Source organism: Beauveria bassiana (assembly GCF_000280675.1).
Source record: "Beauveria bassiana ARSEF 2860 unplaced genomic scaffold BBA_S00018, whole genome shotgun sequence".
NCBI classification, from domain to species: domain Eukaryota; kingdom Fungi; phylum Ascomycota; class Sordariomycetes; order Hypocreales; family Cordycipitaceae; genus Beauveria; species Beauveria bassiana.
Genome location: NW_007930853.1, coordinates 597,535 through 617,603, shown reverse-complemented (window position 1 = coordinate 617,603; position 20,069 = coordinate 597,535). Strand labels below are relative to the sequence as shown.

Here is a 20,069-nt window from a genome sequence, read left to right as displayed (position 1 = left end):
TCCCGAAACACTTCTACACATGCAGCTGCGAGAGCACGAGTGTTATCATGATTACACAGTATCATTCTCTCTCTAAAAGTATGTCAAGGTTGGGCAATTTCTCACAGTGGCGTTTGTGGGCGCGAGTGAGCGGTAGGTGATCACACTAGCAATCAGTACCAGAATTCGTGCCGACCAAAGGCCGTGTGACGTTGTTTCTATTCCAGATTCTACCCAGAACGAGTTTTGATCTGGCATACTCGATGCTATGTTTCCTGTCAGATGCTCACGATATAGCTCGCGTCTGCCATGCAAGCAATGGTTGTACACTGGCGCTCGTCAGCACTTATTTGCTGTCTCTGAGATCCCCCTTATCTGGTTTAATTGGTCACTGCTACCGTCATCTCGACGAATTGCCTTTTCTGTTCCGGGACTCTGCCGGATGTGGCGCCTGTGTCTTGTCATTTGATGTCGGCCGACTAGTCTTTGGCGCAGCGGCTTCCATGACGTGTCGATTGGGCGATCCACGGTCAACGTGGTTTAGCTAGCCATCGATGTGCCACCATAAAGGTTAGGTGGCCTCGACTGCTAAAGCCATGCGACTCTCGTCCTGTGGTTAGTACGAAAGAGTAAACAAAATGTCTCAATATACTGGTAAACGGCAACACGTTGCCATCGTTGGCGGTGGTGCTGCGGGTATGGTGAGTTTTTGGCCGTCGTAATGCCCTCGAGCAACATAGAAAGCTAACGCCGCCGCGCTAGGCATGTGCGGCAACACTTGCAAGCCACCCCGATAGATTCAAAGTCGTGTTGATAGAGAAAGAGGCGGTGGTAGGTGGTCAAGCAACTTCAATTGCTCTCGATGTCCAGCAATATGGCGCTTCGTGGATGAACAATGGCGTTCAGGGCGGCTCAGCTGTAGGTCAAGCACGTTTATCATTCAGTGCGCTCTTTGCTTACATATTCCAAGATCTTCAAACACACTTTCAACTTCTTCCGACAATATGACCATCCACCAGAGGAGGTTCGCCTTCAGGTTTCCTTCGGGAAAGGGAAGGATCGCTTCTGGACCAACTGCTTTCCAAGTCGCCTAGTCAAGCAGTTTTCGTCCGATATCAAACGATTTGGCACATTTCTCAAGGTCATCAAATGGAGTCTACCTGTGTTGGGCATAGTGCCCATTTCCGTGATGCTCAGAGTATTCTTGTTCAACAAGGACTTTGGCGACAAGATGGTATATCCTCTCATTGCCTTATTCCTGGGTACTGGAAATCAAACTGCGTCAGTACCATCTGGCATTGTGGAACGTCTCTTTAATGACCCAAATATGAAACTATGGGACTATGATTCAGAGACTTTGCTACCAAATTTGCCTACTATGTACACATTTGACAAGCTTCATGGCTTCTATTCGGCGTGGCGGGAGGATCTGACGGCCAAGGGAGTCTCTTTCGCCTTGGAAACCGAAGTTCAGGAGACAGTATCTAGGTCGAAGAATAATGTCGTTCTGAAGCTAAGAAATACACGCTCGAAGGAAAGCAGAGAGGAGAGCTTTGACAAGGTTGTCTTTTGTTCCCTCGCGGACGAGACACTTCGGATTTTAGGCAAGACGGCGACTTGGCGAGAAAAGTTTGTTCTGGGTGGTGCAGCTTTCTATGATGATATTACCGTCACACATACAGACAGCTCCTATTTCAACGAGCATTACGAAACACGTTTCAAGGAGGATCTCTGCGCTGAACCAACATCAGAAGCACAAAGAAAGCAAATTGCTTTCTCAAATCCGGCCGAATCAAACTCAGACACCGGATTTCGACCGATGTACTATACTTACACCTACGACAGCAACCCAAAGCTGATTGAAATGTCATTCAACTGCAGCAATTACCAGCACCAGTTTCGGAAATGCCAAGCCAGCAATGAAAGCACACCAAAACCGGTGTACCAAACAATATTTCTGAACAAAGAACGAAGAGATCTCTGGACTATCGACAAGATTGATGAGAGTCAAGTTATTGCGAAAAATTGGTGGCATCAGCTGGGGCATCGCTGGATCCATTACCTACGACTTGTTCCAAATATGATGTTCATTCAAGGCAGGAGCAGCACCTACTTCGCCGGATCATGGACGTTGGTTGTAAGTCTGATCAATATGGTCAATGTTTCTCGTCTAACCTACAATGTCTAGAATATGCACGAAGTAGCCTGCGTGAGTGGCGTTGCCGCGGCATATCGGTTAGGCGCTGATTATGATCGATTCGATGATTTCGCTACGGACTTTTTCTCTAAGTATTTACTTCTTTCACATGGGGTTAGCTTCTCTCGGCAGGAAAATAAAAGACGGAATGGAAATCAAGACTCGCGGTAAGGAGACGACCTGGTAAAATCAGTCTGCATAGGTTGACAATAGGTGAAATTCGGTTTCGGAAAGATAACTGTCCTAGAAAATAGCTTGTCTTTCGTTCATTACATGCAACCGTCTGTAATTATAAGTTCATTAACCCAGTGTCTCAGTCACCACGCGGCAGATCTTATCTTCAAATAAGGATGAGTCCAGTACCCATTTGAGCAGAGGCATGCATCAACGGGACATAAAGAATTCCCAAAGAAAGAGTACATGAGTTCAGAAGTAAAAAAAAAGTCGAATTTCCCCACAAGAAATGTAACAAGGAATCTCCGATTCCGATTCTGGCCCGCGATGGTTTTGAGAGCAGGCGATAGAAACAATATAGAAGGCTTAGGAATTGATGCCATGCTTCCATCGAACGTATAAGGTAAGCAGTTGATCGGTGTAGTTTGTGAGATACAAGAGCAACAAGAGCCGAATGGATAATGAGCGAGCGCAAAAGGGAGCGAGATTGAAACTCATCCGGAGAGCCAAGTATATAGTAAAGCAGGAAAGAATCAGCATAAATCGAAGTGCCAGTACGTCGTGTATAACATGAGAGCAAACATCCTAAGAAGAAGAGTCCAGCTTCAAAATGCGGCGAAGATCATTCTCCATCGCCTGAATATTATCGCCGCGACCGTGACCGTTACCATCAGCCTGTCCAGCAGGCTGATTATAGGCTGGAGGAGGTTGTTGGATAGAAGATGCGGAGGAAAGTGAAGATTTAGTCGCCTGCTGACCCCCACCAAATAGAAATTTCTTCAGTGCAGCGGTGGCATCATCGGTGGATGAGCTATTAGTAGATGCAGTATTTTGGGGAGGTATCGGAGGAGCAGAGGCGCGCGAGGCGCGCGCAGCGCGAATACGTTCGTGATAGGGTGTCGAGAATGCAGGTCCAATTTCGTGACTTGGCGTACCATCGAGCTCAGCTCGATCAAAACCACCGGTTTGATATCGAATGCTTGCTGGTGCAGTCTGTGGTAGGTTTACCTGAGGCGATATACCCGAACTGCCGTTGAAGAAGGATGGCGAGTCCTGGCCATCGTGATGAGATGAGCCAAGCTGTCTCTTTTGCTCTTGCCTATGGGCGCGAAACATGAAATCTAAAGGCGACTCGTCGACTCGCGGAGCTGAAGTTGAGTATGGTGCAGATTCTTCGTTGTCCGTGGTTGGCGGCGAATATCGGTGATCATTGGGACGGCGGGCAACACTAGCCGGAGATTCGCTGGACGCCTTAGAAAGAAAACTTGGGATGGGGAGTGCCGATGGGGCGGGAGACGCGTGGAAAGTGGCTCCAGCGAAAGCTGCAACTGGATTACCAGCCTTCATGGAAGCCCTTCGTCCGGTCGGCGTGGCTCTTTCTGTCTGTGCGTCTGGAGAAACGTGCGCGCCTTTTCCTTTGCCTCCTCGATTATGATGTCGTTGCTTCGAGTTAGCCTGGGCTGATGACTGGCTTCCCGGCGTTGGCGTCCCCGAAAGACCCTTGCTAGGTGTATGCGGCGTTCTCTGATAGAGACTGGGTTCGAAAAATCCGACATCATTTTCCGAAGCATAGGCTTTGTGGGCCGCTGCTCTCCCTGTGCGGCGTTGCCGATGGCGGCCGGGAGTTGCTTTCGGTTGGTTGGTTGCGTCGCTCATGGCAAACCGTGATCTCTTCGATGAAATCCAAGGTGCTTTGGCATAAGCTGGGCAATTGCGACGCGGTTCTGCGCTGTTCTCGGTGGTTTGAGTTTGACTGTTAAACAGCAACCATTGATGTGTCTGGCTGGAATGAAACTTCAAGGGTGAAAGAGTAGTTGATTGTGCAAGAGCAGATGCGTGTCATGGCTGAAAAATGAGTGAAGAGAAGAGGCTGGAGGGTTGGCAGTTTTGCAAGCCAAACGGATTGCGGACTGCCATGGGCTGCCGTTGATGTTACGCAGATCAAGGTGGCGGGTTGCCCCGGTACATACATATTAGCCACCTATCGATAGTAAGTACCCGATACCTCGCAGTCCCAAATATAATGATAGTGCCAGAGAGTATATGTTACTTCTGTCTGCAGGAACCCCCGCAACCCGCCATCGAGCTCAGGCTCTAACTACGGTTACGGGTGCTTCAACATTGGAGCAACTCCGCATCGTTCTCTGGTGCTCCAGAAGATCCAACTTCCGAGGGCCACAACACCACAACGGCACCGATCTGAGTAATACTATCGGGAAACTGTACTTCATGATAGTATGTCTACCCAAGCTCTCACAGTAGAGCATTATCATCCAGCGCTATTGTTTGTGTCTCCATCAAGGTGCGGCTGCCTATTGAGCGGGTTGGCCGCTTCATCACCGACTGGCAGCGTCATCATAAAAGCGGACTGCAAGGAGCTTGCCACTGTCTCAGCTGCAACTCCTGCAAAGTTTTCTACTGACTTGATACTCTAGTCGTCTTTATTCATTCCTCAATCCACGAAAAACGCTCGATCGAAATCTACAATCGCACGGCAAACGGCATGGCCGACGTCGAAATGAGCGACGCGCCCAGAGGTGCAGACACCGCAAACGGCAAGAGCGCCGAAAAGAAGAAATTCGAGGTCAAGAAGGTTCGATATCAAATGACTACATATATATAGGATTGGTGATACTGATTACCGTAGTGGAATGCCGTCGCGCTCTGGGCTTGGGATATTGTCGTTGATAACTGTGCCATTTGCCGAAACCACATCATGGATCTCTGTACGTTTGCCGCCGATTTTAAACCGGCCAGTGTGTTTAGCTCTGACCGTACGACTCAACAGGTATCGAGTGCCAAGCGAATCAAGCATCCGCTACGAGCGAGGAATGCACTGTTGCTTGGGGCATCTGCAACGTGAGTTATCCGGGTGTCCAGAAAAGGACTTGCACAATGAGATCGCTAACAGAGTTACCTTTAGCATGCCTTCCATTTCCACTGTATTTCACGATGGTTGAAGGCAAGATCGGTATGTCCCTTGGACAACAGAGACTGGGAATTCCAAAAATACGGTCGATAGACGAGGTTGCTGCAGTATAGAAATTCATGCAGGCATATGATGAAGCGGGTAATCAGTAACGACAAGAGTCATGAAATCAGTAGTGATCGCTAGTTTGTATTATAGCTGTTGCTTGAAGCACCTAGTCCTCTTCACAGATTCTTTCACAGTGTCATTTGGCCATATGCATTCTTCATCCCAGCTCCAGCCGGGAGCCATACAACAGGATGTTTCTTGTAGAATGGCCACGGAGGTACAGTGATAAGGAATGTGAGGGCAGTGCCACCGAGGGCAATGTATACTGCTTTTTGAATATCTTGAAGAGTATATCCGACGTTGAATGCGATCAGCTTAGTGACGAGGCGTTAGCAAGCTGGCATTCAGGCTCTTGTGCCACAAAGAATCTTACTGCAGATGCGGACAGAAGTAACGTAGCCAAGAATTCCACACGTCTCTGGCCATCGAAATCCTGTATGCCTAATTAGCAGTTGAGAGTACTGAAGATGCAGACTTCCGCGTCTGCAAAGGGGTTGGCGCCGCACTATCTGTCCATCAACCACGTCGCGAACTTGATCAAGTATTTGTTCGGCCATGGCTTGTACGAAGGCGCATTGGGTACCGAGAGTGTCAAGTACGAATTTCGACGTCAGGCTGTTGCGCGTTTGCGGTTGTTGGAGCTGGCCAAAGGACAGGTATGGTATGGTTAGGATGACCTTAGCGCGATTCGGTGTCTAGCGCACAGGCCAGGTGACCGTCAATGGATTAGAAACTTGGCAGGCACATTGGAGTGGTGGCACTCTGACAGTATTTTTCATGCGTAACTTTACGGGGTCCTCTTTCTGGCTTGTCACCAAAGGTCAAATTTTTCTTCAGCATTCTGCATCAGGTCTCACCTTTACCATCAACAATCCCACTGCGTCATCCTTACACCTGCGTGCGAGCTGTATCATTCATCTTCACTGGGGTAATCGTTTCTCAGCCTTTTCCTGCTGCCAACAGCTGCGCCGGCTCGAACGCCATCCTCATCAACGGCTTCCTCAAAGCGAAGAAAGTGTATGTGTCAGAATCAGATGCGGTGACTCGCAGTAGCTCAGTCAAATTCTGCCCTACTACCAAATCAAAACACGAGGCAATCCTCAGAATTCTTTCAAGTCACCAAGTTGGCTCAACTCGCCCTCTCCTCGTCTTCAATCCTCCTTGGTCCAGGCTGCTGGATCTACAGCGGAGTCAATAAGCGACCGCCATAACTGGGCCTAGCGACACAAATTTGACGCTACACCGTGTACCACAGTTGATTTTCTGCTTTTTGCGTATATCAAAGCGCGATCCTATTGCTCGCGACAAACTCAAGAGTTTTGAACGCCGCTCATACTCGGCGCGGTAACCCGCGCCGGGCGCTACGGTCGTCTTGGAGACGCTATTTCCACAACATCTTGCTTCGCAAAGCATGTTCCTCCTTTGCTGAGTGAATATTGAAACAGTGGCACAATCCTTTGTCGCAGAAGAAGAGTTCCCACACCCTCGAAAGCCGAAGTCCAACGATCGCATTTCAGAATGTCGGACAACGAGAGCGCAACTTCCAATACCAGGTTCCAGGCGCCAGTGCCTGAGTTGGATGATCACCGCCGCCCGTCAATTACTACCCAGAGAGTTGAGCGGCCTCGTCGAGGCACCTTCGACAGTCTTTATGGCTCTCGACAGATTGAGCAGGAGCCGGATACGCCAGCCATATATGTTCGCGACTTCGAAGAAGCTGTCATTGATGAAGAAGGCGCCGACCTCATAGCAGGGAACCGTCATGGACGACGCCTTACCGCCGAGTCTAGCGAGAGCCGTTCTCCTTCCCCTCCAAACTCTGTCAAGGCATTCGCCCAAGCCAGACGAAGGGAACGAGAAATGTCATTCTCAGACCCAAAAGGAGACCACGAAGAGTTGCTGGGGCTTGGGCGGGCCCTTTCTGTATCCAGTCGCCGCAGTCACCGCAGCAGATCTCGCGTCGCTGAAGCCGATGCCGTGAGCCTCGGAACTAGCAACGCTGCTGAAGATAGCGTAGGCGTGCCGGACAATGTCCATCATAGACAACACCAGCTTCGAATCGACTTCGACTATCTAGAGGAGTTCATCGAGTCTGAGCGCCTTGCCCATGAAGCAAACCGCAAAGCGTCTGTTGCGTCTGCTGTCAACGATGTTCGCATGGAGGCCGGTTCACAGAAAGTCCAGCTTGCCACGTCTGATGGGGATATCATTGATATGCCATCTGACGTATCTTCGTCGTCACCGGAAAAGCCTACCTCAGAGTCCGTTCCCGGAGTAAAAAGCTCGCAATATGCTTTCGACAACAACCGTTTCAGCTTCTTCTCTTCAGCCTGGGAATCCACTATCCATGCGGCTGAATTTGGTGACCTTGTTCTACCTGGTGAAGATATTCGTGGACTATTTGAGCTTCCAAAGGATGAAAGTGGCGGCGTATGGTGGCTCAACATCAATCGAGCGACCAAAGAGGGGGTTTTGAGCATCTGCAAGGCTTTTGGTGTCCATCCTCTTACTATCGAAGACATTGTCACACAAGAAGCCCGGGAGAAAATCGAGCTATTCCCCTCCTACTACTTTGCCTGTTTTCGATCTTTCAACATGGTCGATGAGCAAGATGGAATCGAGTACGAACCTTTCAATATCTACACCCTGGTCTTCCGAGAGGGCACTCTGAGTTTTAGTTTTGCACCGAATTCGCATGCATCGCACGTGCGAAGGCGAATCACTGCGCTCAAAGACTACGTAGCCCTCAGCAGTGACTGGATTTGCTACGCATTAATGTAAGCATAAACTCTTTCTGAATAGCTACATGTTTATACTGACCAACCGCCCCAATAGCGATGACATCGTCGACTGTTTCGCTCCTGTCATTAACCAAATCGAGACCGAAGCAGATGCAATTGAAGATGAAGTCTTCGTCATGAGACATGATGACTCAAGCACGTTCCTTCGTTCAATCGGACGCGTGCGCAAGAACTGCATGGCACTGCTACGCTTGCTTGGTGGCAAAGCAGACGTTCTTCGAGGCTTTACTAAGCGATGTAATGAGAATTACCAGGTCACGCCTCATATGGACATTGGCATGTATCTTGGAGATATCCAGGATCACGTTGTGACCATGGCAAACAACTTGGGCCACTGTGAAAAGCTACTTTCTCGCGCGCACAGCAATTATCTCGCCACTTTGTCCATCAACAACATTTCTCAGGGAACTGACACAAACCGCGTCCTCAGCAAGATCACATTCCTTGCCTCTGTTCTGGTGCCCCTTAACCTGGTGAGCGGTATGTTTGGTATGAACGTCAGAGTGCCTTTCCAGAACGACAAGGTAGATTCTCTGGGTCCGTTCTTTGGTATTCTGAGCTTCATGATTGTACTTTGCTCTCTCATTTTGGGATGGGCTCGTTGGAAGCGATATATCTAGTTATTTTGGGTATGTTTGGCTTTTATGTCTTCATGCATGCAACGTATAAAATCCGCCCTTCTCTGTCTATATTTTTCTTGGGTATATGAGGCATTCGGGTATTAGTAACAGTAGACATACAGAGAGTACAACAGTTTCATATTTTCCCAGTACATAACTAGTAGAGCTCGAATACTAGCAGGCTGTGGGTCTGCCAGTGAGAGCTCATTTGCTGTCCCCAGTTATCTGCTGGTAACGAAAAAAACTTGAGACCTCGGCCGTCTGGGCATTTGGCCTCGTGCGAATCTTTTCGACTTCAACCTGACTTCTGTACGAGTCTGGACGACTATTTCCAAAGTGGAACATCTCACGTATCATTGCAAAAGCAATGGAAAACACTGAGGCTCTGTCTCGCCTCAATGATGGCGACAAGGCTGAACTCCAAAAATTTCTGGCTAACGAACAACAGCGTTCCTCAATTCAGATGGGTAAGTTGGCGCCATGCATCAAGGTCAATTATGTATTCAATGTCGGAAAATATATCTAACGGCTCTCTTCGTAGAAACACATAAGTTGACACAGACGTGTTGGAAGAAATGCGTGATCAGCTCGATGAAGAACCCGAAGCTCGACAGATCGGAAGAGACATGCCTCGCCAATTGCGTCGATCGATTCTTGGACCTCAGCCAACTCACGATTAAACATCTCAACAACATGCGTTCCTGATCTTTTGGCAGAAAAGGCGCGCCAATCAGTGCTGGAAGACGCTTGACCGGCATTCTGAAGGACGATGACACATGGCGCGGATTACATTGTAAATTATTGGGATATCTTGAACATGAACCTTGCGTGGGCAATATAGTAACAATGGCGCCAAACACCAGATAGTGAAGCAAGTGCGTTACCCGAAACAGTCACAAAGCATCAAGAGGCGCATCGGTTGGGTGAGACGGGAACTGGCTTGGGTCTTCTTTCCCTTGAAATATCATCATTTGAGACCGAAGCTATAGACAAAGCTCTTTATACGCCTATTTTCCGGATGCTTATGCATGCATTCAAGACCAGACCAAATTCGTGAAGAAACTCTCCCCTTTGCACACGATTGCTACAACAAGTCGCTTAGACCAGCGAGAGCTTGTTAGCAGCGATATCGAGAGCGTCGACATCAGGAGTAAGACGGGCATAAGCCTTCTTGGTTCCGTCGGGGCTAGTTTACACGCGCGTTAGTTAAAGTTGATTGCAGCTGAGCTGTGCTATTGTATCGTAAGACGTACCGGATCAGGGTGTTGATCTTAACGGTGTCGATGTCATAGAGCTTCTTCAGGGCACCCTTGATCTGAGCCTTGTTGGCCTTGATGTCGACAATGAAGACGAGGGTGTTGTTTTCCTCCATCTTCTTCATGGCGCTCTCGGTGTTGAGAGGGTGGATGACGATCTTGTGCTCATCGAGGCGAGGCAGGTGAGGGATCGACTTGCGGGGGAACTTCGGTTTGCGGGCCAGGGCCAGAGTCTTGGGCTGATGAAAGGTAGTGCTCAGGCGGACCTTGCGCTGCTTTTGGGCGTGAGTTCCCTTGAGAGCAGACTTGGCGGCGGCGTTGGCCTGCTTGGAGCCCTTGGGGGCAGCTACAATGTAGAATACGCATCAGCAATCGCTCTATTTCAGAACTCGCAAAGTCTGCTACTGCATTGATGCGGAAGCCGGAGACAACATGACAAAGGCTACGCGAGAAGCCAACCCCGTTTCTTGCCGGCCTGGTGCGTGCAGTCGGCCATTGTCAATTGCTCTCGTCCTCGTTTCGATGTAGTATCGGTTCGCAATTCGAAGAATTTCTTCCCATCGGATTGTTTTGCAGTGTATCGCAGTTTCGTTTCGAATGATTTCATTCCGTACCTTTCTTGTTACCGGCGGCCATTGTATTGGTTTGCAGCGCAATTTGCTGTTGTGGTTAGTTCGTAGGCTGGAAAGAAAAGAGGGCTTGTGATAAATTTGTTCGATGTGGGCGAATTTTCCTTAGGGTTGAGTGTGTGCGAGTGCAATCGCACGCTGCCATTGGCCAGAGTGACTGACCCGTAATTCCACGTGACAAATTTCCGTTTCATTGCTCTGCGTGCAACATACACTGAACGCCATGTACCCACTCAGCCGTCAGTAACAATAGAAAAGCGCAGCCTTACATGTTTCATTTTTATATCTTTCAGTTGATCGCGGAAATTTCACGGGATGACTAGGATGTATCTCCGAACTACGGAAGCCACTATGTAGCTTCTTTCTCTCAGAGCTCCCATCAATACTACTGTGAAACATCTTCTGAAAGGTATATCTGAGCTTTATGCAAAGTGCTAAATTTACAAGTCAAGGCTAATGTTCTCTTTGTAGATAATTGGCTCAAACTAGTGTATATATATTGTCTCTGTAGCTATGGCCAGGAAGAAGGCTCTGAAAAGTCTCAAAGCTGGCCGCCCGCCTCTCACTCGGCCATCCGGCACCATGTCACGAAAGGCGAGTCGTACACTCATCAATAAGCATCACCAACTTGACAAACAGAGACGTCAGGCAGCTTCGAAGGGTGACAGGGCTACCGAAGAAGCCATAGCTGCGGAAATTGAAAGCCTAGGCGGTATTTCACTTTACCAACAAGCTAGTCTACAAGGGCAGAGCACGGAGCGCGGGGGGGACACATCCAGGCTACTGCTTGAGTGGCTTCCTGTAGAAGAGTTAAAGGACTCGGGCCGTATATTGCGGCTGCTGGAAGTCGGCGCCTTGAGTACCAGGAACGCTTGCTCCCTCAGTGGATTATTTGAATCGGTGCATATCGACCTCAATAGCCAGGAACCCGGTATTCTGCAGCAAGACTTTATGGACAGGCGAGTGCCAACCGATGACGAGGATCGGTTTGATGTTTTGTCTTTGAGCCTGGTCCTCAACTTTGTGCCAGATGCAGCACTTCGGGGCGAAATGCTGAAGCGTACGCGGGAGTTCCTACGCGGCACTCACACTTCTACGGAGGCTAGGGCTGAGGAGTTCTTCCCGTGTCTTTTCATTGTTTTACCACGAAGCTGTCTCGACAATTCTCGTTACTTCACCGAATCGAAGTTCGAGTCGATCATGAGCATGCTCGGATACTCGATGACGCGGATGAAGATGACTCAGAAGCTTGCATACAGCCTGTGGCGAAAGGCTGCCGCAGCAAACATTGCCAGGGTTTCAAAGAAAGAGATCAACCCGGGTCGAATCAGGAACAACTTTGTTATAACACTACAGCATTAGCTATGAAGCCTAGGTATCCTATTAAACCACGACGCTAGCCCAATAGTTAGATCTTATATTGTTCATTTATTTACCAAGCGTCCGCGCCATCGCGCGATCTGCTTCGCCGCATGTTGCCGAAGTCAATGCTGATACAAGTCTGCAATAGAACATTGGGCGTGGACTAAGCAGAAACAAAGGAAGACACAGCTGAACTGGTCAGTGGGTGATCCACAGGCAGAGGTGCATTCCCTGGGCGGACGACAGGATAGCTCTGCATGCCGGCGGCTCGTGCAGCGTCGACTTCTTTGACATTGTCACTCAAGAAGAGCCAGCGACCAGGCTTCGTGTCTGGAACGGCTGAAAGAATTCGAGTGTAGCTCTCAGCCTCAGTCTTTGGTCCAGCATTTACAGTATCAAACCAAGCCGATATGAAATGCGTCATATCGGAAGGATCACCCGTCGTGTGGCCAAAGAAGAGCTTTTGAGCAGGGACCGAGCCGGAAGAGTAGATCATGATCTTCTTACCAGTAGAGCGGGCAGACTTGATGAAAGCAGGGACATCGTCGAACAGAGGAGCTTTGAGCACCCCAGTTTCATAGCCATATCTCCACAAGTGACCTTGGAGGGACTTGAGATAGGGAGCCTTCACATCGCGCTCGACTAGGTCCTGAACGTGAGCCTGTAGAGCGGCACGGTCGCTGCGGTACTCTTCCGGGAAGGCCTCCCGATACGGTGCAAAGGTCGAACTATCCCACTGCTCATCCAAGACTTTTGGGAGTGCTTTCAGGGCATACGGAAACTAGCCAGCAATACGATGGTCAGTCTCGTGCCGCTATGATTAGATAGGTGTTTTAGGCCAGCCACTTCGGTTGTTGCCCAGAAGCGAAGGGATACCGAGAGCAAACTTACCAAGATATCCTTGACAAAGGATATGGGACAAATGGTGCCCTCTATTAGCGACTTAGCAGGAGGACGTTGGGGGCGCTGTGAGAGAAACGGAGATTGCAGTATAGTAAAGCAGCGGGTAATGCGGGCAATGGGCGGACCAAAATGATGCGTGGCAGCCTCAGTATCAGTGTATCACACCAGCAGAAGCAATAAAAATGAACCATGCAAAACATCGCGGCAACCATACCAATATCGAGAAGAAGCACGTCAACTTCAGCGAGCATGGCTGCTAATTCCGTAGCGCCAATGGCAAAGAATTCTGGCAAGCCAAGATGTGAGGGAGCGGTGTGTGGTTCAGCGTTCTTTACAGCCTGAAACCCGTGGCTGGCTAGCGACAAGAAAAATCAGAAGAACGGGAATTTTATGCCTTGTGCATACATCAATTGGCCCTAGGCGAATCCGCAGAAGTCGTGAGCGTTCCTTCAGTCCCGCGTCCGTTAAAGTGGATGGACTTGTGCTTGCTTCCCTCGTCAATTCTTGGTAGTTAGAATGGCCAGATGATCCTGTTAGGTCAACTAGCGATGGAGACTTGGGCAGTAGTGCGAGTCCTCGGGGGCCAATAATCCCGTTGAAGCGGTCAGCGAGCGCGTCGCGAAACTGCGGTGCAGATACTGGTATGTGATGATGGGGGTATTTTCCCTTATTGCTCCACCTTGGCGAGCGGCTGTGGTGGGCTCTGAAGCACCAGCCGGATATGGCAAGAGTTTGTCTACCACTTGATGTAGGCCTCGTATGTATATTGATTATTTCTTGATCGCCATCGGATTTATTCTATTCCCTGCATGAGTTGAACGGCGGTGAAGAGGCGAAGCGCATGGCTGCCCGATTTGATGCTGGCAATGCAGGTCTCGCATGTGGATTCTACTTAAATATCGCTCGTCATATTGCGGTCCTTGTTGCATGCGTGCAGGGGTATCTAGCGGCGCGCTGTTTACGAATCAAAGAAGAGGCCCTACAGAAGTGTCGTTTTCTCACGCAGTACGGAGTACTGCTGCAACCGGAGTGGCTGACACGGCTCAAGGAGGTGGCTGGCAAGGCGTCTCGACACACGTATGCACAGTGCGGATGCCAACAGCTTGTTGCAAGTATCTGGAGCTCGAAACGCTTCAAAACAAAACAAACAACGTGGGGTACGCAGCTGCTGTGTTGCTGGAACATGGTGAAATTCTCCATTATCTGTTGCACGGTCAATCGCTATATGACGATATCTCATTGGAAGCAAATGGAAGCAGGATCATCAAGTATCATTCCAACCGAAGAAATCATCTCGATGGTGACTGAGAAAGGGATGAGTATGGGCTCATCGAGACACATGCATGTTCTGTGGCAATGATGAGTACAGTGGCACCTGATCGACTCACATTTCGCCTGGTTACTACGGGGGAAGCCGTCCACATGCCAGTGGTATATACAGATTAGTGTCAAGATCAATAATAATACCTGGCTGCAACTGCCATGGACCCAACTCTCAAAGGCCTTGGGCCAGCACGGCGGTAGCTTTAGCATGAGACAGGTATCTATTAGTTCTTATTATGTATTTTATTGCCATTGGCGCACTTCATCTCCCTGAAAGTCTGCAGTGTCCCCACAGTCGCTATGCTCTCCATCGCCTTGCAACAAGAAGCTCATGCAGGCACCACTGTAAGTAGTGCTCAGTTAAGGTCTTGATCCATCGTGTCGGCGGTGCAGGAGGATTTCAGTGTACGTTTTGTAAGGCGACGAAATTCGCCCACTCTGGTCATTGATATATCATTGAACGCAATTCTTTTTAGCAGGGGCAAGGGTGCAACTCGCGCAGCGATGTGGAGAGATTGACATCTCAAGCCTTGTGTATGGGAGTACCTATGTGGCCATCGAATGGCCTTGGATGCCCGCCAGGTGAAACGGGCGCGAATGCAACAGTGCCTCCTAATAAATAAACATCGGAGCTTGTTGGCAGCTTGGGCAAGAGGATCACAGATCAACAAGCACAGTGCACAATAAGTAAGTGCCGCGTTTGATGATGCCTGCAGCCATATGATGGCCGGGGCTGGAAGTTCTGCCAATAGGCCCTGTGCATGGCAGAAAATTCCCCAGGGACATGTTGATACAACTGATAGTAGTAGGAGAGGCACAGAGGGCTCACCAGCAAGCCTGACAGAGACCCCCGACTGAGGGATGGTTGAAACATAAGCATATTAAAAAAACACCTGTTCCTTAACAATCACCTTGCAAAAGACTAATTGCGGGTTGTTGCACTCCCCATTATTTACGGCGGTTATCCACGATGAATGAGTACGTTGGTGTGGTTGGAAACCGCAGGATGATTAATAGCTGCTGGATCGGCGCCCGAGAGCAAGAGACAAAATAACACCGTGGCAGCAGCGGGTGCTCTTTGTCAATCTTTGTTGGGCCGTGCTAGCGACGAGTGCCGCTTGACACATCTGTCAGGGCCGCAATCGCTCAGTGCGTCGACCTGACCTGAATGGCGTCAGCCAGGCTGATACTTAAAGTCATCACAGGCTGCTTCTGTTGGGAAGCTGGCCGAGGACCGAGCCAGCAGGTAGAATTCCATTGCCTGGCGCCGCAGTGGTACCTTGCTAGACGGTACCACGGACGGTTTGACCGAGGCAGTAATAAATAGTGTGAGCTGAGGGGAACGGATAAGTATACCGTGTGTGTGTTCTGATTTGGCACGGACTGGTCACTTGACCTCTCGTCATTTCGCTGCTGGGCTGCGTCTTTGTTCTTGTGCTCCACCGGGGAACCAAAGAGTTGTGGCGTGGTCGATAATAGATGAGGTGCTGGGACACAGCTGGGCACGCACCCATTGCCAGCTCGCCGATAAAGACGGCGTTTTGGTCTAGTCTACTTCACAGGTGGTGATACTGCGTAGTTGTTAGCGGGAACAATGACGCTCACGGAGACGGCACGCAAGTCGCAAGTACCGCACTATTTACGGCGCCCAGACAACGAATGGGTGAAAGGCTCCTTGGGTCCTCAATAATAGACTCGCACGGTAGTGTTGACACTGTATTTAGAGATGCGCCGCTGATCACACGCAGCCAATACGGTGCGAGAGACATGGTTTAAGCTAGTCCCGGCCGAGGTAGCTGGCGCCCGGCTGCAGGTGAACCCAGTCCGGACTAGTTCACTGTTCAGTCGTGGCAAGCCACAGAGATGCTGGTGAACGCACACAAGCAACATACACAAACACAGTACTCGTACAGCTCCACGAGCACCTCAACTTGGCTGGTGCTCAAGTGTGACAGGCTCATAATTTGACAGACAGCCAGAAACCTTCCTCGCACCGTGATATGTCAAGTATCACGTACCCAAACGTAATCGCACGCCAGCTGGTGCGCATGTAGGGGGCGACCTCGCCCGGTACTAGTCCGCGCTAGCCACACTACAGTTGCATCCCCTTCGCTCGCCTAGTCCGTCTTCGTACTGTGTGCACCGCACTGTGCACAGCACCTCTCATCAGCAGGTGCCTGTTATCCGCCGCAGCAGCGCCATCGAATCCCCACCACCCCAGAGCCACCGACCCAGCGACTGTCCTAGGTGCTTCGACTAGTGACCCCCCGTTCCACTCGCTTCCATCCAGTCCATTCTCATCACCGCCATTCCCTTACTCGCCCTTTACTTCCTTCCTTTCTCTACCTCTCCTCACCCTTCTTTATCTCGTCCTCCTCTCCTTCTTGTCCTTCCGTATTCCTCTCGCGGCTCGTCACAACTTCCGTCGTGAAGGCTTTCTTTCTCCTCGAGCTTGCAGCTCTTTTTTTGTGATCCGCCACCAACGGTGCGTCGCACACGCCAGAACGCCACCTCACAACCGTATCAAAACATCCAACAACCACCTCTCTGCAAGCAACAGCCCACGGCTTCCATTCGCCGCTCGACTACCGCTGTCAATCATTGTCGAGAGAAAGAAGGCTCATAGACTCGGCCACAAACGTCTTCATTTGGGGCCTTGCTGAACACTTCCGAGTGTCTTTGCCTCGCCTGCTGACGACCGACTCGCAACCCCGTCGCTCCGCCCCACCACGTCACGATCCGCCGGTCTCGGCTTCACGCAACAGTCACGCATCGAGGCACGCAAGTCTACCACACGGTCAATATATCTTGGTCGTTGAGATATTGTCCCGGTTTTGCTCTTACTCAAACGCTCCTACATCAACTTCCCTGCACGTTCCCCTCCGGACACCACACCCTCTTGCTGGTGACTGTTATACCTAGGGAGAGCTCAGCTCTGACAGGCTCCAGTTCGTCTGGCCCGACAAAGCCGCTCACTACTTCCCTTCATCAGCCTCTCCCCCTTTGAAATCCGTCTCAATACTCGACTGTCCAGTTCCCAGGCGGCCCCGTCCCACCCCGTCCTTGTTCTCCATTTTCCGGCAGCATCTCCGCTGTCAGATTCTTTTTTTTTACGTCCAAAATACACACACGACCTCGATGTCATTATAACGTCTCTTCTTCTTTTTCCCTTTCGGTTTTTTTCGAATCTCGGAAAGTCGCCATCGGCACCTGCCTAGTCGCTACTCAAGACGCTTCGACACAACATTTCATTTGTTCTACTATTGTCAAAACTTTCCAAATGAGCCATTGATTCAGCCACGACCTCCCATCAAAGTCACCCAATTCGAGCCGGGTGCATCATCGCTTTCTACACCATATCCACGCTACCTGTACATTCCAGCTTTAGCTCTTGCTTGCTTCGTTCATCCGTCGAATACCTCTTCCTATCGTCAAAACAACACTACACGCTACTCGATTTATCTGAACGAAAGCCGTTTTGAGGCTTTACGTTGCCCAGCACCTCTACTTCCACGACAAGCGATTCTACAGCAACCAAAATTCGTGCCTTCTGTACAACTACTGCCACCTTGATTTCTGCGTGCGTCTCATTGCATCTATTTTCCCAATTTTTCATTACTTCTATTTTTCCTTTATTATCCAATCTCATGAGCATGGAATGCTTGCGAGATAAATTTGTAGGAGGCGTTCTCCTGGACGGTGGTCGCTTCCAAACCCTTTCACCGCTCAATCACGGCTCTTTCGGCATGGTTTTCATGGCGCAAGATCTTGCATCCAATCAGCCGGTTGCGATCAAGTGCTTGACCAAGAAGGCAAGCCAAGGCGATACTTGCCCAGAGTTTGCTGTCGACGAACGCTCTGAGGAGTTGGTTCTTCATCGGACCATCAGCCCCCACAAGAATATCGTCAATCTCATTCATTCTTTCGAAACTGATGCTCATATTTATCTCGTATTGGAGTTCTGCGGCCAGGGCGATCTTTATGAGGCGATCCGCAACGGGCATGGACCTCTCCAGACTGAGCATGTTCGTCAATTCATGCTGGAGCTTGTGGACGCCGTCGAGTACATCCACTCGAAGGGCATCTATCACCGAGACATCAAGCCCGAAAACATCTTCCTCACTCAGGACGGTGCCATGAAGCTCGGTGACTTCGGTTTAGCTACGACTGACAAGTGGTCATACGAGATGACTGTCGGAAGTGACCGCTACATGGCTCCAGAGCAATTCGATTCTGCCGGCGCTGGCTACTCGCCAGCGGAGGCGGACATCTGGGCCATTGGTATTTGTCTTCTCAACATTCTGTTCTCTCGCAACCCCTTCACCACCCCGACTGAGGCTGATCCTCTCTTCCTCGATTACTCCCGGGACAAGCAAAGTTTGTTCGACGTCTTCCCTTCTATGTCTCAGGACACCTACGAAGTCATTGTTCAATGCATGAATTTGGATCCCAGGAGACGTTCCTTGATCGGGGCTAGAGAGGCTCTGTCGCGTGTTTTGTCATTCACCACTGAAGATGAGTCCCTAGACGACTTTTGCGGTGCTGAAAAGGCTACCATTGTCTCTGCGAACAGAGAGCCCCTGCGCACGCCATCCTTGCAAAGCCCCCAGGTCGAGTTCGGTGCCTTCCCTTGGAGTCGCGCTCTGCACGCTACTCCGCAGCGTGTAGGTCGCCAATTGAGCGCAATTCCCGATGACGAGAGTTACACCGAAGATCTCTTCTCCAAGTCCGAGAACACTGTCGACTGGTGTTCGGCTGCCCCTGAGACGCCGTCCATGTCTTCAACTTTGGAGTCGCATCTCATGCCAGCGATGAAGACCATGCCATTCAGTCAAACCAAGCGCTCCAAGGTCTCGCCTGCTGCTGGCTCCTTGCCGATTACCATGGCCAAGCCTCTTACGCTCTCCATGTCATCTGTCTTTGGTCGACGTGACACTGTTTCCAAGAGCTGGAGCGACATGTGGGATGAAGACGAAGAGGAAGAGGTCGAGCAGAAACGTGGGTCTCTCCAGGCTCTCAATTCACGCACATGGAGCCACGAGAGTGTGCGTGATGCCGAGAAGGAGAATTCGGTGCCTATTGCCGAGGCTACTCAGATCAATGGCGACGTTGATGGCGACTTCGTCGACGGTTTCTTCTTTCATGAGACCATTTTACCCAAGCCCATCCGGCCCGTGCCACGCTACTCTCCCCCTCCGAAGCGAAACAATTTCGACAAGTGGGCGGCCTTAGGTGAACGCCGCCGTGGAGGCACTACGATTGACAGTGAAAAGCCACTCGCTCTGAAGCATCGCCGTTCTTTTGGTTTGGGGTACAAGTCTAATGAGGTGGATATTTGGGATCATTCAGCACTGAGGAGCGCAATCAAGGACCGAGTTAATGAGTCGCCTACAGGCAAAGGTAGAGATCTGAATTGGCGTCGTGATCGACGGACAGATCTTGAGGATATTGAGTGGGTTGGTGGCTGGTAAGAGCCCTCTGGGCACCTTGCCTACCGTCAATCGTGGTCAAAGTCACCAACATTTTCGTGCAATTTGTAGAAGCCACGTTGTATTCAGCATGCTTCGCATATGAACGTGAGAGGTTGAGTCGCATTTTGACCCGCTTTCTGTGTATTAGATAGCCATCATAAATAGGAAATACCAGAGGTTACCCACTCACACACATGGTTCACTTGCCAGATTTGCAATGCTTCAAACCGATGTTGGAATGGTCGCATAGATTATGATTGACCTGAAAAGGAACCCTCTTCACTGGAGAAGGGTCCAACTAGGCACGTTGCACAGTA

General features: G+C 50.2%; 9 protein-coding genes across 9 annotated transcripts; 6 read left to right on the top strand and 3 right to left on the bottom strand.

Moving 5' to 3' along the window:
* Positions 1-617: 617 nt before the first annotated feature.
* Positions 618-2,524, top strand: BBA_06409 (flavin-containing amine oxidasedehydrogenase; the record flags this gene model as incomplete). Its single annotated transcript, XM_008601506.1, has 5 exons — positions 618-680; positions 742-897; positions 950-2,116; positions 2,168-2,188; positions 2,486-2,524. 5 exons carry the CDS (start codon positions 618-620, stop codon positions 2,522-2,524), a joined length of 1,446 nt encoding a protein of 481 aa, XP_008599728.1.
* Positions 2,525-2,935: 411 nt separating this feature from the next.
* Positions 2,936-4,006, bottom strand: BBA_06408 (uncharacterized protein; the record flags this gene model as incomplete). The annotated part of the gene is made up of 1 exon (XM_008601505.1): positions 2,936-4,006. The coding sequence occupies one exon, from the start codon at positions 4,004-4,006 to the stop codon at positions 2,936-2,938; it is 1,071 nt and encodes a 356-aa protein (XP_008599727.1).
* Positions 4,007-4,853: 847 nt separating this feature from the next.
* BBA_06407 (RING-box protein 1) lies at positions 4,854-5,372 on the top strand (the record flags this gene model as incomplete). Its single annotated transcript, XM_008601504.1, has 4 exons — positions 4,854-4,943; positions 4,998-5,076; positions 5,139-5,209; positions 5,274-5,372. The coding sequence occupies 4 exons, from the start codon at positions 4,854-4,856 to the stop codon at positions 5,370-5,372; spliced, it is 339 nt and encodes a 112-aa protein (XP_008599726.1).
* A 1,533-nt stretch (positions 5,373-6,905) lies between these two features.
* Positions 6,906-8,808, top strand: BBA_06406 (CorA-like Mg2+ transporter; the record flags this gene model as incomplete). Its single annotated transcript, XM_008601503.1, has 2 exons — positions 6,906-8,164; positions 8,223-8,808. 2 exons carry the CDS (start codon positions 6,906-6,908, stop codon positions 8,806-8,808), a joined length of 1,845 nt encoding a protein of 614 aa, XP_008599725.1.
* Positions 8,809-9,906: 1,098 nt separating this feature from the next.
* BBA_06405 (60S ribosomal protein L23a) lies at positions 9,907-10,700 on the bottom strand (the record flags this gene model as incomplete). The annotated part of the gene is made up of 3 exons (XM_008601502.1): positions 9,907-9,994; positions 10,062-10,410; positions 10,679-10,700. The coding sequence occupies 3 exons, from the start codon at positions 10,698-10,700 to the stop codon at positions 9,907-9,909; spliced, it is 459 nt and encodes a 152-aa protein (XP_008599724.1).
* Positions 10,701-11,206: 506 nt separating this feature from the next.
* On the top strand, positions 11,207-12,055 carry BBA_06404 (nucleolus protein; the record flags this gene model as incomplete). The annotated part of the gene is made up of 1 exon (XM_008601501.1): positions 11,207-12,055. One exon carries the CDS (start codon positions 11,207-11,209, stop codon positions 12,053-12,055), a length of 849 nt encoding a protein of 282 aa, XP_008599723.1.
* A 163-nt stretch (positions 12,056-12,218) lies between these two features.
* On the bottom strand, positions 12,219-13,209 carry BBA_06403 (UTR4 protein; the record flags this gene model as incomplete). Its single annotated transcript, XM_008601500.1, has 3 exons — positions 12,219-12,836; positions 12,947-12,987; positions 13,173-13,209. 3 exons carry the CDS (start codon positions 13,207-13,209, stop codon positions 12,219-12,221), a joined length of 696 nt encoding a protein of 231 aa, XP_008599722.1.
* Positions 13,210-14,581: 1,372 nt separating this feature from the next.
* On the top strand, positions 14,582-15,139 carry BBA_06402 (uncharacterized protein; the record flags this gene model as incomplete). The annotated part of the gene is made up of 3 exons (XM_008601499.1): positions 14,582-14,626; positions 14,925-14,968; positions 14,998-15,139. 3 exons carry the CDS (start codon positions 14,582-14,584, stop codon positions 15,137-15,139), a joined length of 231 nt encoding a protein of 76 aa, XP_008599721.1.
* A 2,888-nt stretch (positions 15,140-18,027) lies between these two features.
* Positions 18,028-19,752, top strand: BBA_06401 (kinase domain containing protein; the record flags this gene model as incomplete). The annotated part of the gene is made up of 1 exon (XM_008601498.1): positions 18,028-19,752. The coding sequence occupies one exon, from the start codon at positions 18,028-18,030 to the stop codon at positions 19,750-19,752; it is 1,725 nt and encodes a 574-aa protein (XP_008599720.1).
* Positions 19,753-20,069: the final 317 nt, after the last annotated feature.